At 38.6% G+C, this 14327-nt stretch overlaps 1 protein-coding gene across 1 annotated transcript in view; it reads left to right on the top strand.

Moving 5' to 3' along the window:
* Positions 1-1972: 1972 nt before the first annotated feature.
* cenpp (centromere protein P) overlaps positions 1973-14327 on the top strand; it is a 90056-nt gene continuing 77701 nt past the window's right edge. The window contains exons 1-6 of the mRNA XM_073468866.1: positions 1973-2074; positions 3085-3243; positions 3379-3533; positions 3622-3710; positions 5162-5250; positions 11491-11587. Of these exons, the coding sequence (XP_073324967.1) occupies positions 3086-3243; positions 3379-3533; positions 3622-3710; positions 5162-5250; positions 11491-11587 (588 nt within the window). The 5' untranslated portion in view covers positions 1973-2074; position 3085. The remainder of the gene's footprint in view (positions 2075-3084; positions 3244-3378; positions 3534-3621; positions 3711-5161; positions 5251-11490; positions 11588-14327) is intronic.

The following is a 14327-nucleotide window of genomic DNA, read 5'->3' as shown; positions in this document are numbered from 1 at the left end:
CCATTGGATTCCGGTGAAATTTGTATTTTTGGTGAATATTTTAAAGAAAAAAGTGGCCCATTTTTTCAATAGCTTCCAGGTCTTTGGACCGATTGACTACAAATGTCGCCGGTACTGGCAGAAAGAAGAAACAGCAGTTTTTATTTGATTCCGGTGGAATTTGTATTTTTGGTGAATATTTTAGTGAAAAGGGACAATGTTTCAGGAGACTGGCTTAAGGCTGGGGTTAGGGTTAGGGTTAGGGTTAGGGTTCTGCTTGACCGATTGACTACAAATTGACTACAAATATACGGTACGGTACTGCGTACCACTAAAAGATTCAGTGGCGGTACGCAGTACCAGGAAGAGGGGGGAGAGCGGCTGCCTGCTGAAGCCCTCATTCAGAACCAGTCACGGCCGCACTTTGGGTCAGAAAATAGATCCGCTAGCAATATGCAGTCTTGAACACTACTATGTCTGTTTATACATTTCTTTTAACTCATTCCGAATTGTTTCTGAACTATCCGTCCAACTCGAAAAAAAATTGCTTATGAGCTAACGACCAGAGATTTCGCTCAGCAGTACGTGAATGCGCATGCGCGTCTACTTCCGAAACAGAGCGGTTGCTATGGGGATGGCCTCTGTGGAAAATCTTTTAGGTGATGTATTTTGATGAGGGGTAGATCCACTTTGAGTTTTTGCTCATGACCATCTGTTCTTAATCATTTATGTGATACTTAGTATGTCAGAAAGTCCAAAGACAGAGACTTGTTAACTGTTCAGGTATGAAATGAGGATGTTGAAAATGTTTCATGTTATGAAATTTTCACATAAGCCTGTTAAAAGAGACACTTTAAAATGTTCCAATTTTTATGTTTATTGAATATCAGTCGTGTTCACGGCAGAAAGTATTCTGGATGTTTATCAATGTTTCATACATGCCAGCACCTTAATAATTAAAATAAATATTTTATCATATTGTCAAGTGTTTCTAATTTCTGCCTACTCCACACAGGTAGCCTACAGTAAAATATTGAAATGTTTTTATTTGTTTGGGTTTTGACTTTGCTGTTTTAAAAATGCATGAAGCGAGAGAGAGAACAATATGAGGCAATGAAGGTTTTGGTAATAGTACCGGCAAGAATTTAAATCTACTTTCACCCCTGAATGAGACACACCTGTTTTTATTGGATTTTAGTGGAAATTTATATTTTTCATGAATATTTTAAAGAAAAGTCACCATTTTTCATGACAACATCGGCCAATTATTTCAATAGCTGTAACCATTCAGCAACAACTACGTAAGAGAATGAATGTTGCCAATTTTTTCCAGGGTCTTTTGGATGTTCAGGAGTAGTTTAAATCTGATCCAGTGCAAAATAAGCAATTGATTAAGTTGAGAAAATCTATACAGCACAGAGCCTCAGGTAGGACTTGAACCAGGGGCCGCTGCAGCAAGGATGAAACCACTGTACACGGGACACCCACCCTAGTCCTAATCTAGACACAATGATTATTTTATGTGGATTTCATGTGGATTCATGTGGATGTTTTTATTTTCCAGGTCACTTGACCGATTGACTCGAAATTTATGCCAAAATGTCTTCACACCTGTTTTTATCGGACTTAAAACACAGGCTTGTTTCCAGCCTGAAACTAACTTCACCCCGGTCTACGTTACAACCATCGCACGGTTTTCTATGTACATCTAGAGGGGGGGGGTCTCATATTTCCCAGCTCTTACAACTTTTATTTTGTGCTTATTAGCAACAATAAATCACTAATATGTACTTTTAGAAATTAATTTATAAAAATGAGCCGTAATTTGTCTCTACAGAGAGGCACACTGTCTGACATCTTTTCACAGAATCAGTCAGTGTCCCCTCCGCTTTGTGAAAAGTGGTACAGTCCAGAGGGCGCGAGGCTCTGAACTGTTTTGGTTGTCAGGGTGAAGCGAGCAGGAGAATCTGTCAGGTGAGGAGACGTCTTTTATTTTAGCAACCAAACACCAGAAACACTCGTATTTATCTGCGAATTTACTACTTCAGAGTCACTTTTATTCGACTTACACGACATTATAACGGAGACGAATACGGTACGTTCATTTGAACTTCTCCTAGCTAGTGTAATGTTATTGCTAAAGTCAGCGGTCCTCATTTAAGCTAGCTAAATTTTACTAACGCTCGTGCTTTAACGCTGAATTACACTGACTAAAGCCAAGTCAACCCTTGTGACAGCGTATAGGTGTTATACTTTAGGTTGTCAGCGACGCTTTGAGCGGTTGGGAAGTGCATTTATACCTAAACACAATGTAAAAACAGCCTCTCACTTGTGTAGAATTTAAATACTTTGCAATGCATTTCAAGGTATGGACCTGAATCAATCAACAACACCACCAAATACCCATATACATGGTTATTCAGGTGGGAAATGTGTTGCTGGGGTTTAGTTCCTGTTTAATGTTCAAAGGTCCCATATGTATTTTTATCTGTTTCACTCCATCAGTATTGGCCAAAGCTGCAAGTATTAATCGATTAACGTTAGTTGACAACTATTACATTAATCACCAACTATTTTTGATAGTCGATAAATTAGTTTTTTTTCCCTCTGATTCCAGCTTCCTACATGTGAATATTTATGGTTTGTTTATTCTTCTATGTCAGTGAACTAATATCTTTGGATTGTGGACTTTCTTTCTTCATTGTGAAAATCATCAACAGATTAATCAACAATGAAAATAATCATTAGTTGCAGCCATAATCAGTATTTTCTCATCATTCGTCATTATGGTTTTTCAGTATTTCCCTTTTTTTCAGCACTGCTCATCAGTAGTTTAAACAAACTAGTCTCACATAGCAGCCTCACACCTGCTGCATATTGTATCTCATTTAAACCCCTCTGTCGTAGTTATTTCGTCAGCCTATTTATGTAACAGTATTTTTTATACTACATTCTTGAATCAATCAATCAATCAATCAATCAAAATGTATTTGTATAGTGCCAATTCACAACAAAAGTCATCTCATGACACAAAAACCTGCCTTCACCCACTGAAACTTCCAAATATATATATTTTTATTGAATTATTCACTGTGTGTCTTTCAGGATGGAGGAGAAAATGAGCGAAGAGCACACTGAGGAGGTGAGGGTGTTGGAGGCTCAGATTGAGCATCTCCAGGCTGAAGTAACAGCATTGCAGCACCAACAGAAGGAAAACCACAAGGACATAACGTTCCACCTCAGAGGACAAATGCAGGATGCCATGTGAGTTTAATTTTCCATTCGACAGTCATTGTTAAATCCCCATCACACCTGCTTTAAATTTGCAATCTGTAGAATTTTCCCACACACAACTCTACATCGTGACTGTAAATGAACAGTATGTCATCTTCTCCACAGGTCATATATGTATGGACAGAGACAAGGAGGAGGGAAGGAGATGGTGCTGTCGAGGCTGAAGGAGGAGGTGGAGGAGCTGGAGGAGGATCTGAAGCGGCAGACACAGATGAATGGCATCAGTCTGAACAGCTGCATCACAAAGACACTGCAGAGCAGTAAGAGCACAACACTGTCTGAATTCACAGCCTTCTCTGTTTTCTTGTGTTTTATTGATGAAATGATATGTTTTGATATGTTTACCAGATGGCAGTAAGCGGGTCCAGCAGCTCTGTGTATCAGGTCACTGCTCTAAACTGGTCTTTCAGGTGGAGTTTCAGCTGTCTGAGGTCAAGGTGAGTCATTTCATTGATCGAATAATCTGGCATCTAGCTTTATCTCTGTCCATTTTGTAGTACCCATCCAGTAGCAACAAAGCAAACCATCTAATGTTTTCCCTGCTATTTGTAATATGTTATGTTTGCTGGTACAGTTACTGGGCCAGTATACTCATGATTACAACCAAATATTCTTGGTCAATGTTGGCTTATCACAGATATCAGTATCAGCTTCAAAAATCTACCTGGTGTAGATGTTCAGATCCAGTTTGGTCATCAAACAGAACTCCAGCCAAACCCCAACCTCAATAAAATGATAATATTTTTCCAAACAGTACACAAACATCAGCAGCTTTATAGCAGAGCTCTGCATAAGTCTTCAAAGACTATTGTTGGATTTGGTAACAGGTAACAGACTGAAGGGCACACGCCTCTATTGCCTGTGTTCTTCACAGATTAGGTGTTGGTGCTGGGTAGAGCCAGCAGAGGGTGACAGAGGACCATGTTCAGTGGTTCACTAATGAGACGTCAAGTGCACAGTTTAGATTTTAGTAGCTGTTCAGACCTCAGATCCAGCTGCCAGACATGCATCAAACCTGAGAATGAAGAAATATCACTGATAGGTCTTAAGTGTCATCTAATCAGACATCAGACAAAACTGCCTCAGTGGAAGAAACAACATCAGGTGGTGTTAGATAAAGTCATGTCACTGGCAACTACAACAATGAATGTTGTCTAAACACAGACAGTTGTAGATTATCTTTAAATAAGATTAAGTCTACATCAACTGGTAAAATTATGATTTAAATCAGGAATTATCTATTCAAATTTCAGTTTCAGGATCAATAACCTGACCAGATATTTGGTGCCAAATTTCAATACTTGTAGGAGATTCTGTGTTATCATGATCTGTAAACCTGCTTCATGTAGGTCCATAAGTTTTCTAGTTTTCATTCTGACTGAACAAAAGAACAGCTGGTTTCATTGAACCTCTCCTGTCTGGCTCATGAAGTGTCATTAAAATGGTTGTTTATCTTCCAAAGCTCTAACTTGTTTTGATGGAGACATTAATTATTTGGCAGTGTGTTTTGGAAACAAGTCATTTTGTAAACACACACTCTCTCCTCACTCTTTATTAATACCTACTTTTTATATTGCAACATAATGTGAGCTAGTACAACTTCCAGTAAACATCGTAACCCACTGAAAAACCATTCACAGGCTCCCCAAATATGGAACACCTTTCTACTTAACGTGGAGATCGATGTTTAAAGGAATCCTGCTCACTCTATTATCATTTTATTCTCAGATCATGCAAATTAACTCTGTAACTTTGAAAACAGACTGGTTTCCAGAAAGGAACAAGCTTCTTGCGATAACACATTAGCATTCATCACTGCACTGACGCACTTTTTTTTTTTTTACTTTTTTTTTAAAACTGAGTAATTGATGGTGTGTTTGTCCTGCAGGAGGGTCAGAGATCTGAGAGGACGATCACTGATCTGAACGTGGTGATGGACGCCAGTGACCTGCAGAACTTCAGCAGTTTCCTGTCTGGGTAAGAACTAACATTGCAGACTGATGTTTAGCTGATCTGATCCCTAATGACCCCTCTGTTTGTTTGTTGGCATGTGTCTGGAATGAACCTTTCAACCAGTCAGCCTCTTTGTAATGATTCAGTACTTTAAAATGTACCCTAATGATGATTAATTACTTGTTATAATCATCATTAATCCATCAAAGGAATGGTGTAAAAATGAAACTTGGTCATCTCTGATCAAAAATCTAAATCAGTCGAATAAATCTACATTCTCAATCTCAGTACACAGTAAAGGTTACACTCACATTAGTCTCCAGTTCAATAAAATCTTCCCACACTCGGCACTGAACCTGATTTCATGTCATGCATCCACTGAAGGTAATTAGTAAGTATTTTACGATTGATCACAAGGTGTAAAAGGTCTGCGACAGTGCTGTGGCAGTTTGCAGACTGGTAGTGTAATATTTTACTGGACTGGTTGACAGAACATTGCTTCACTTTTGACTTCTCTGCTTCTAAAAACAAGGCACATTAAGACAACATTGTTTCTTTTGGCTAAATGTTGAAATTTGCAGGTCAGAGTTGATCAGAGGTGAACTTTACCTCCAAGCCGGAGATACAAAAAATGTATTCTTGAATTGTGCATGACGATTAAATGATGGATTAAAATAACCACCGTTGCAAGTGTGACTACACATTAACATGTACATGTCACAATGTATCTTAACCTACAAAGTATGGCCATACTGGAAGAGTCATTTTTGGTCTGAGTCAGTCTGTGTTCCTGCTTTTGTTGAGACCTTTGACAGAATTTTTAAATCTCCAGCATACCATGATATTTTTTGTGAATAGTGTAACAGCAGTTATTATTGGAAGACCCCTTTTCTGTTTCAACAAGGCAAAGCATCCCATGTCCAAAGCCATGTACATACAGTACAGAAATGGTTTTTCTAGTCTAGTGTGGAAGATCCTGCCTGCAGACTGCGAAAGTCCTGACCTCAAACCCATCACCTCTGTGATGAGCTGAAACACCAACTATTAGCCAGACCCCATCAACATCAGTGTTGGACCTTGCCCATGCTCTTGTGCTTGACTGGGGGAAAATTTCTGCAGCAGTTCCAAAATCTGAAGGACAGCCTCAAAAAACAGACTGGACTGAAATCGAGCGGCCGGTTAGTTCATCATTTATTTACACTGTCTGCCTGCTCAGTCCAACTCAACATATTTAATACTGGATATTATTTCTGTCAGGATGAAGCGCTCTGTTTAACTTAACTGAAGTGTTTATTAAAGTGGAAGAAGATCTCAAAACTACACACGTCTGTCGTCCAGCTGAACGTCCTCACTCACACATCCAGTTCATTCTCACCCCCCCGCTCGCTACTCGTGAACAACAAGCGTTTCTCACAGCTGACATTTTGACTTGTCAAACACACGTGTAACTCATTACAGTCATAATGGCTGCATTCCATTTAGGTGTGCTGGCTTACTGGCACATGTACCTACCTGTAAATGGAGCTCAGCCATCACTGAAATTAGTTGCACCTGTTTTTGTCCTGCTGTGACTGATCAAATTATCTGGGCTGAATCTGGTCTATTGTGGTTTACTCCATTATGTCTGGAGCTTTGGTCACTATTTTATTTCACATGTTCATTGTGATCAAAGCCAGTGGGTTACAAATGACATTTAAGCACAGAATCTCTGGTTCACCTTTAATCAGACTTGCTGATTAAAGGAATAATGTTTGACCTTCAGTTAATCCTATATCAACTGCAGAGGATTAAACTTTTTTTTTCTTTCACCGTGGTCTGGTGAGGCCACAGATTTTATTTATTTGTCTGTCTAGCAAAGACGATGCCGTTTATGAAAAGTCAGTCGAAAGGTAATTTTTTAGGTTTACTGTAGTCTTCAGTTGTGCCAGCTCTTGTTATAAAAACGATAATAACAATGTACAACAATGGACACCGCAACAAAGCAGTTTGCCTTGAATCTGTGGTCCACTCCAGTCTTCAACTGAGCATCAGGAGCATCTGCTTTATTAATGACCATCTAGACCCAAGTGAAGCTCTTTCAGTTGTGTTTGTTTAACCTTAATGTCTTGTAGGTGTGATAACTCGGGTTCATTTGATGTCCTGATAACCACAGTCTGCCAGAAAGCATCTGTTCTGCCAGTGGATCAGCACCACAAAGCAGAAGTTTGATTTGCTCTATATCTGAGGCCAAACCACATCTGGATTGTATGGTCCAGTCTGCAGAACCTGGCAAACAACAGATGGAAAAATACTGCAGATAATGATTCTGACACACTGCTGCCTTCTTTGAGTCTGTGTGTGTGTGAGAGGGAGGGAGGGAGGGAGGGAGTCATGGTTTTATAGTCCAAATCAGACTGATAATCTTTGTTAAATCAAGTTGGACTGAACTGTTACAGATAATCACTCACAGCGTGATTTTTATTGGTTATTTTTACTCAGTAGACACATGTCATTTCCACATCTGTCCTCTGCTCTCTCTGAACTGTGTTAATACTCCAAGTAACACTGTAGTTACACAGGCTGCACTGGCATGAGATTGATTGCCTGGTTAACCTGTATATAACAAATCTACAACCTCAATTCCAAAAAACTTGGGACGCTGTGTAAAACGTAAATAAAAACAGAATGCAATCATTTGCAAGCAAAATCTGTTTACCGACAATGGATTTATGAAGTCATCCTGAGCCCGCATAGTTATATCCTTTATACAATCATGTGTCTCACAAAGTGGCGAATGTCACTGCATCCTTTAGACGAGACCCCTTTTATACCCAATCATGATACTATCACCTGTTAGCAGTGAACCTGTTTACCTGTGGAAGTTCCAAACAGAGTCTTTTGTTGCTCCTTTCCCAACATGTTTAAAACATGTTGCTGGCATCAAATTCAGAATAGGTTAGGGTTAGGGTACGCATACATTTACAAAAATCAATGATGTTGATGAGGTCAAACATTAAATATATTGTATTATGCTGTTTTCAATTGAGCATATGCCAAAAAAGATGAGATAATTATCACATTCTGTTTTATTTACAGCATCCCAACTTTTTTAGAATGAGGGTTGTGTGGGCTTCAGTTAAATTACTTTGATATTCTTCAGTTTTCTGACAACAGAAACAAAAGCTAAATAATGAAAATATGAGAACAACTTAACCGTGAATTTGGCTGTGTTAACATACAGTTGAGTTGATGACGCAGAGTAGAAGGGTATTGGAAAAGCTTGTGTGGATGTACATCGTTTTTACACAAAAATGGCCCTTTTATTCATTTATGTATGTATTTCTATATATTTTCGGCCTTTTTCACGGCTTTAGTCGATAGACCAGCTGAAGAGTGACAGGAAACGGGAGAGAGGGGGGATGACATGCAGCAAAGGGCCACAGGTCACATTGAGTTTAGATGCAGTCTCACATTTACCAAACTGTTTATTAGCAGAACATTTTAGAACCTCTGTAGCAAATGATTGCGATGTGGAAATGGTGTTGATGCATTGCATTCTGGGAAGACTGGATTATGTCAAACTTCCTTATGAACCTTTGCAATTAGAACACAGTGCTGCTCTTGTCATGTAGGGATCTGAGCCAACTGATCCATGTCCACCGTTTTGACTCCCAGTCTGCAGTTCTGATCCAGGATGTCTAAAATACGGCTTGTGTTTCCTGGTTGAAGCCAGGCTGATAGTTTGAAGCCAAACTGTGAGATCAGGGCAGCAGCAGGAGATATCAGTCTGCTCTGAAGTTAAAGGGGAGGTGAAAAGGTTGTTGCTTTACAAGACATGGGAACACTTAGAGTAAAAATGCATATATTTTGGACATGTAAAGATGACAATGCAACACTGAACTTGTGATTTCTTTTTGTGTGTTGGCTGCAACATTGATATCAATTTAAGGACTTCAAGTCCAAGAATTCATCTCCTGGGGAGCATGACTGCCATCAACAAATATTGAGGCATTATACCTATTAGATTTTGTCATTTGTTATGCATCTATGTTAAAGTGTCCAACTTAATTTCAAAGTGATGCAGATCCAAATCCCTGAATTACAGCTCATGTTTCAGATTTTATGGTGGTGATTTTCTCATTATCAGCTGTTTCCCCTGATGGGAAAATGACTGTGCCAATCCAAGCTGTGTTAAGCGGAATAGTGATGTCTTTATGCGCTCAAGCCAGAGAAATGGCCACAAAAATGATGATTAGTTTGGATGAGTAGTGGAAGAGTGGAAGAGCAGCTGTACAGGTTGTTGTAACTCGACTTACAGAGGTAACAAATCTTAAATCAATATGTCTTTGATAAACAGGACAAATGTTACTTTGTCTAATCCTACGACCCACAACCACAGCTTCTCTGTTGACTGAAAACAACATTGATGGAGAAGTTAAGTGGTTGATTATGAGGCTAATAAATCTCGGGGTGATCAGAACATTAGGAATCATCTTCTGAGGTCCATGAACATCCAAAACAAATATTATAAATACTAATATACTAGAATTTTTTTTAGTAGTTGTTAAGACATCTCACTCCTTGTTGATCAGTGCTGTCTGTTCAATTGAAATTTAAACTGCTGTTGGAAAGTATGAAATCTGTAACTATCCAAATTCAATGTGTAAACAACAGGTTGTGCCTTTAACTGCAGGTGTTACTCTGATCTCTTGCATGCCTTTTTTCCCTGTAGGTAAACTGACCTATTGGGGTTCTCTTCATTAGAACAAACGGATAACCACAACACTAAATATAAGTCACTTATCAGCTTGTCATTCAGTAAAAGCGGTAAAAGCTTCTGAAGAGGCAGAGGCAGTAGAGGCAGTAAAAGCCTCTGAAACTGATGGAACATAAATTGTAGTTTTACATCTTCATTTAGGAGTAGGCCACATGGGTTTTGCTCATTTATTCTATGAAATTACTTGTTAGTTTTCATTAATTCGAAAATTAGAACTATCAATTTAAAAGTGACAGCTCCAAAATGCAAAACCAAACTGTGTCCTCAGCAAAGTGGTCCATTGTTCTTTAGTTTTTGTTTAATTTGATCATTTTTCCACTGTTTGCTGCAAACAAATGTTACTGCTTATGTGGGACGATGAACTGAAGCGACTCAAATTTTCCAATCCTTACATCTCATTAGAATCACTACGTGATGATGAAGACTTTTTTGCACTGTAATCAGTGATGAATGGTTTAATTTGTTCTACACTGAAGATATTATCAGACTGCATTATTCAGAACCAGTAGGACCAAATCAGTTCAATACAACATTATCAAACAAGGAATCAGTCTCCCTCTGTCTTTTTGTTAGCGCTCCATTATATTTGAGGGTGCTGCCATGTTTCCATCAGCTCTGTGTGGAATAACAGTCGTCTGGAAACTTCACCCGGCTGCCGTCTAGCCCCGGGCCCCCATGGAAAACTCTGGAAAGCCTTTCACAGAATGTCCCAGGCTCACTCAGACAGAGCGAACAGACCAAAACAATGATTTTATTTTTTATTTTTTGCCATTGTGATTTACAGCATACTGTAAATAAGAAAGTACCTTTTTTTATCCTAGCTTTTAAAGGTTTTGGGTGAGTAGTTCAGGGTTATTTACTTTTAGACATAACGTTTTAAGTATGACTATATTTAAAGAAATTATTTTAAAAAACGTTTATTTTTGTGTCAATTTAAATCATTTTCAAGTCTGTTCGTTAAGACCGATTTCTTAAGCCTGCTGTTGTCCAGAATGTTAATGAGACAACAGTCATTCAAATTGAACCCTCTGCAGTAAAGACTGACAGTTAATTGAAGTTTGTAGTAGAATAACACATTCATCCAGATAACATAAATGAATAATAACAATTAACAAGTTTAAGTTTTGTGTTTGTCATTGAGTGAAAAGCAAATTCCTAATGACAGTTTTTACTTTCTCTGGTTTTCTTTAGTTTGCTTAAAGAGCATCCCAAAGTTTCACCATTCATGGTTCCCAAACAATGTATCTTAATGATGTCGTTGATCCCATCATCCTACTGGCCATCAGTGTGTTTAGATTTGTAATGTGTCTATTACCTGCAAAATTAATGGTTATAAAATTGTTTATAATTGTAAATTAGCAAATGTTAGATCATGTCAACATTGTAAACGTCCAGTTGTCCATCTCATGCACATCTGAAGAAACCGATTCAAAATTCAAATCATCAACTTTGAGGGTCAGAAGTGTTCAATTCAAAAATGTTTAATGATGTATTGAATGCCATTTCAGGGTGGAGGAGAACAAGGATCTTCTGCTGTTCTTCAGGACTCTCAGGACTTTCTCAGACAGATGTGATGACCGTTTCAGAACCTTCCAGCACTTCCAGGTAAGTGGAGACAATTCAAACTGGCAGCCTCACCCTCACACTCCTGTTTTCCATGGCACTGAATTATTCTTTTTGAAACAGTCTTTTTGTTCCTCACAATGAATACAGAGGACTGACTCTGGATTTGGATCAGGTTGGTCGTCACATAGATACATAGCAGTATTTTAGCCCAATGAGATTGCCTCAGCCTTTCTGTAACTGTTTGTATATTAGTCCAGAAACATGAGAGAACGTTCTTGACTTGTGCACAACGACTTCTCTGCATCATGTTGAGGACAAGACGCATCAGTCCATCCTGAATTCTTTCAGTGGGAGGACCAGATGGGCCATCAGTCAGTGTGAGAACTGACAAACCTAAAATGGGAACTTTGGGTTGGATTTAATCTTTAACCTTTGCTTGACCCTGGGTTAAGGCTGGGTTTCAGCCTCATCCATCAGTGGAGGACCCTTGTTGTCCTGTCCAACTTAAGAGGCCAGAGGGTCAGTCGAGAACCTTCGTTTTTTGTCATTGTTCCCCCAGAAAGAATTATTTCATTGTCAAAATGATGTTGGTGCAGCAGTTACAACTAAAGCCCTAAAATATGGCATCTCCCTACCTTTAAAGCACTCTGTCGGTCCAACAGTGTAGACCTGATAATGAGGGTTAGGGTTTAGATTGATTCCTTAAAACTGAATGTGTGCTCCCAAACCAAGCATTGAAAAAAAAGGCATTTCATTTTCATACCTAATTTTGGGTAGGTAAGCAGAGAGATACAATAGCTGGAAGGATAGCTGGAAGAATTGATGATTTGTTCGACAGAAGGATACTAGGTGATAATAGACAGGTTTGATTTATACTGTAGATATGTAGATTGTCTAAAAACATGTGGGTTTCCTTTTGTTGTCTTTCCTAAAGAGACAGCGTTTTAAAGTTTAAAGATGGTTGCCAATCATGAAGATACAATGCCACCTCCAAAAAGGTGCCACCTCATACAGGGGCTATTGTTTGTAAGCTGCTTATAATCATACCGATGAAAGAGTAGAAAATGAAGGTTAAAGCAGTGGGTGTGAATTGGTGAGGGCATGGTAAATGTCAGGGTGGGACTTTATTTAAGAGGTACCAGTAAAATGTCAAATAGTAAATCAAGCAGCAGAAGCAATATGGAACCTATTCTCCTGTTTACTTGGAGAATGTAACGTTCTGCCAAGTTGGCTGGGCTGAAGGAGGATTAACCCACATTTTCCATACTGGTGTGTGTGCTCTAAACTCTTATTTTGCCTTACTTGCATTTTCTTAAGTGTTATTATGGAAAAATGTAATTCCCATTGTGACTGTTCTGCTGTAATGTCGGCAGTGCCCTGTGTGCCGATTTCCATGCTTTAATGACACACAGACATGAACATTTATTTAGAGGAATAAACAAATAAAGACATAAAACACAAAGAACCAGGCCAGGAATCTGAACATTTTTGTTGGTGGTAGACCACGACATTAACCACCCAGTCACCGTAGGACTGCAGGACTGCAGATGATGTTTAGCCATGTAGCAGAGACAAACCACAGACAAAGCATGTGGCCAATCACTGATTAACATTTCTCCATTGAGGACATATTAGTGTTAAATTTCTCTGCACTCAGACACACAAACATGCACAGACTTTCCAGTCAGCCACAGGGAATGGTTTATTGTCGTTAGTGTTTTTGTTGTGTTAGCCATGTGGCTTAAAGATGGCAATATCAGTAGGTAATTTCAACACTTTGCAAGGGCCATCAACTTAACAAAGTTAGCTCGAGCTCTAATAATATTTTTATTGTTCATATCTATATTTGACAGTATAAGTATAATTCAATAATAATATATCGGCCAATATTTATTATCAATGTAAAATAGGACCCTCTCAATTTGGTTATTAAAGAATTGTGATGAAGATGAAGATGTATGAACTGTGCTGGACATTTTTCAGTAGAAAAAATACTTCCTCACTCTCTGGTGGACAAAAGGTAATATGAAGATGCTGTCACTAATTTACATGAAACGGGTCTTTCACATTTCTCTTCTAGCATTTCTGACACTGATACTGATACTGGAGGTTATGTCCTCATTGCAGTTGCAGTAAAAGGACTGAAATTAACCCCAATGACATTATGAACCTCTGCCGTCATCATTATCTCGTAGTGCTGGTAGGTAGGGATGCTTGCAGGGCCACAATAACAACTGTTCTTCATTCAGTTGACACTTAAATCGAATGTACAGTATAGTTCTATATAGCAACAGTACAACTGTGGGCATCATTGCTACCTGATAGCTGATGTGCATCTTCACAATGTAATTACACATTGGGGTTCTGGACATGCCACATCGATTGCTCAGCTTTGACTACTTGTGTTTTCTCGTACAAGTTCCTGATGCTTGTGAAGACTGTTCATAGTGAAGACAACATTGAAGAAGCTGAAGAAAGAAACACAAATCTAACACAGATTTGAAATTATGATTCAAAACACACTTTAATTAAAAAAGTTTAACTTTATTAAAATATCTTAAAAACATAGCCATGTCACATACACATCTTCCTGTACACCACTGTCTTATTCACATAAGTAATAATTTCTAAAGTGGAAGGAAAGAGTTGGAGACACAAGCAAGACATTTTAAAAGCAGACATGAGTAACTTTCACATTACTATAGTTCATAGATACATTGTTCCCCAGTTCACTTCAACTGAAGTCTATAAATTAAAAAACAAAGTGAAGCTAAGTTGG

Source organism: Pagrus major, chromosome 6 (assembly GCF_040436345.1).
Source record: "Pagrus major chromosome 6, Pma_NU_1.0".
NCBI lineage: Eukaryota > Metazoa > Chordata > Actinopteri > Spariformes > Sparidae > Pagrus > Pagrus major.
This window is presented reverse-complemented; position numbering and strand designations above follow the sequence as displayed.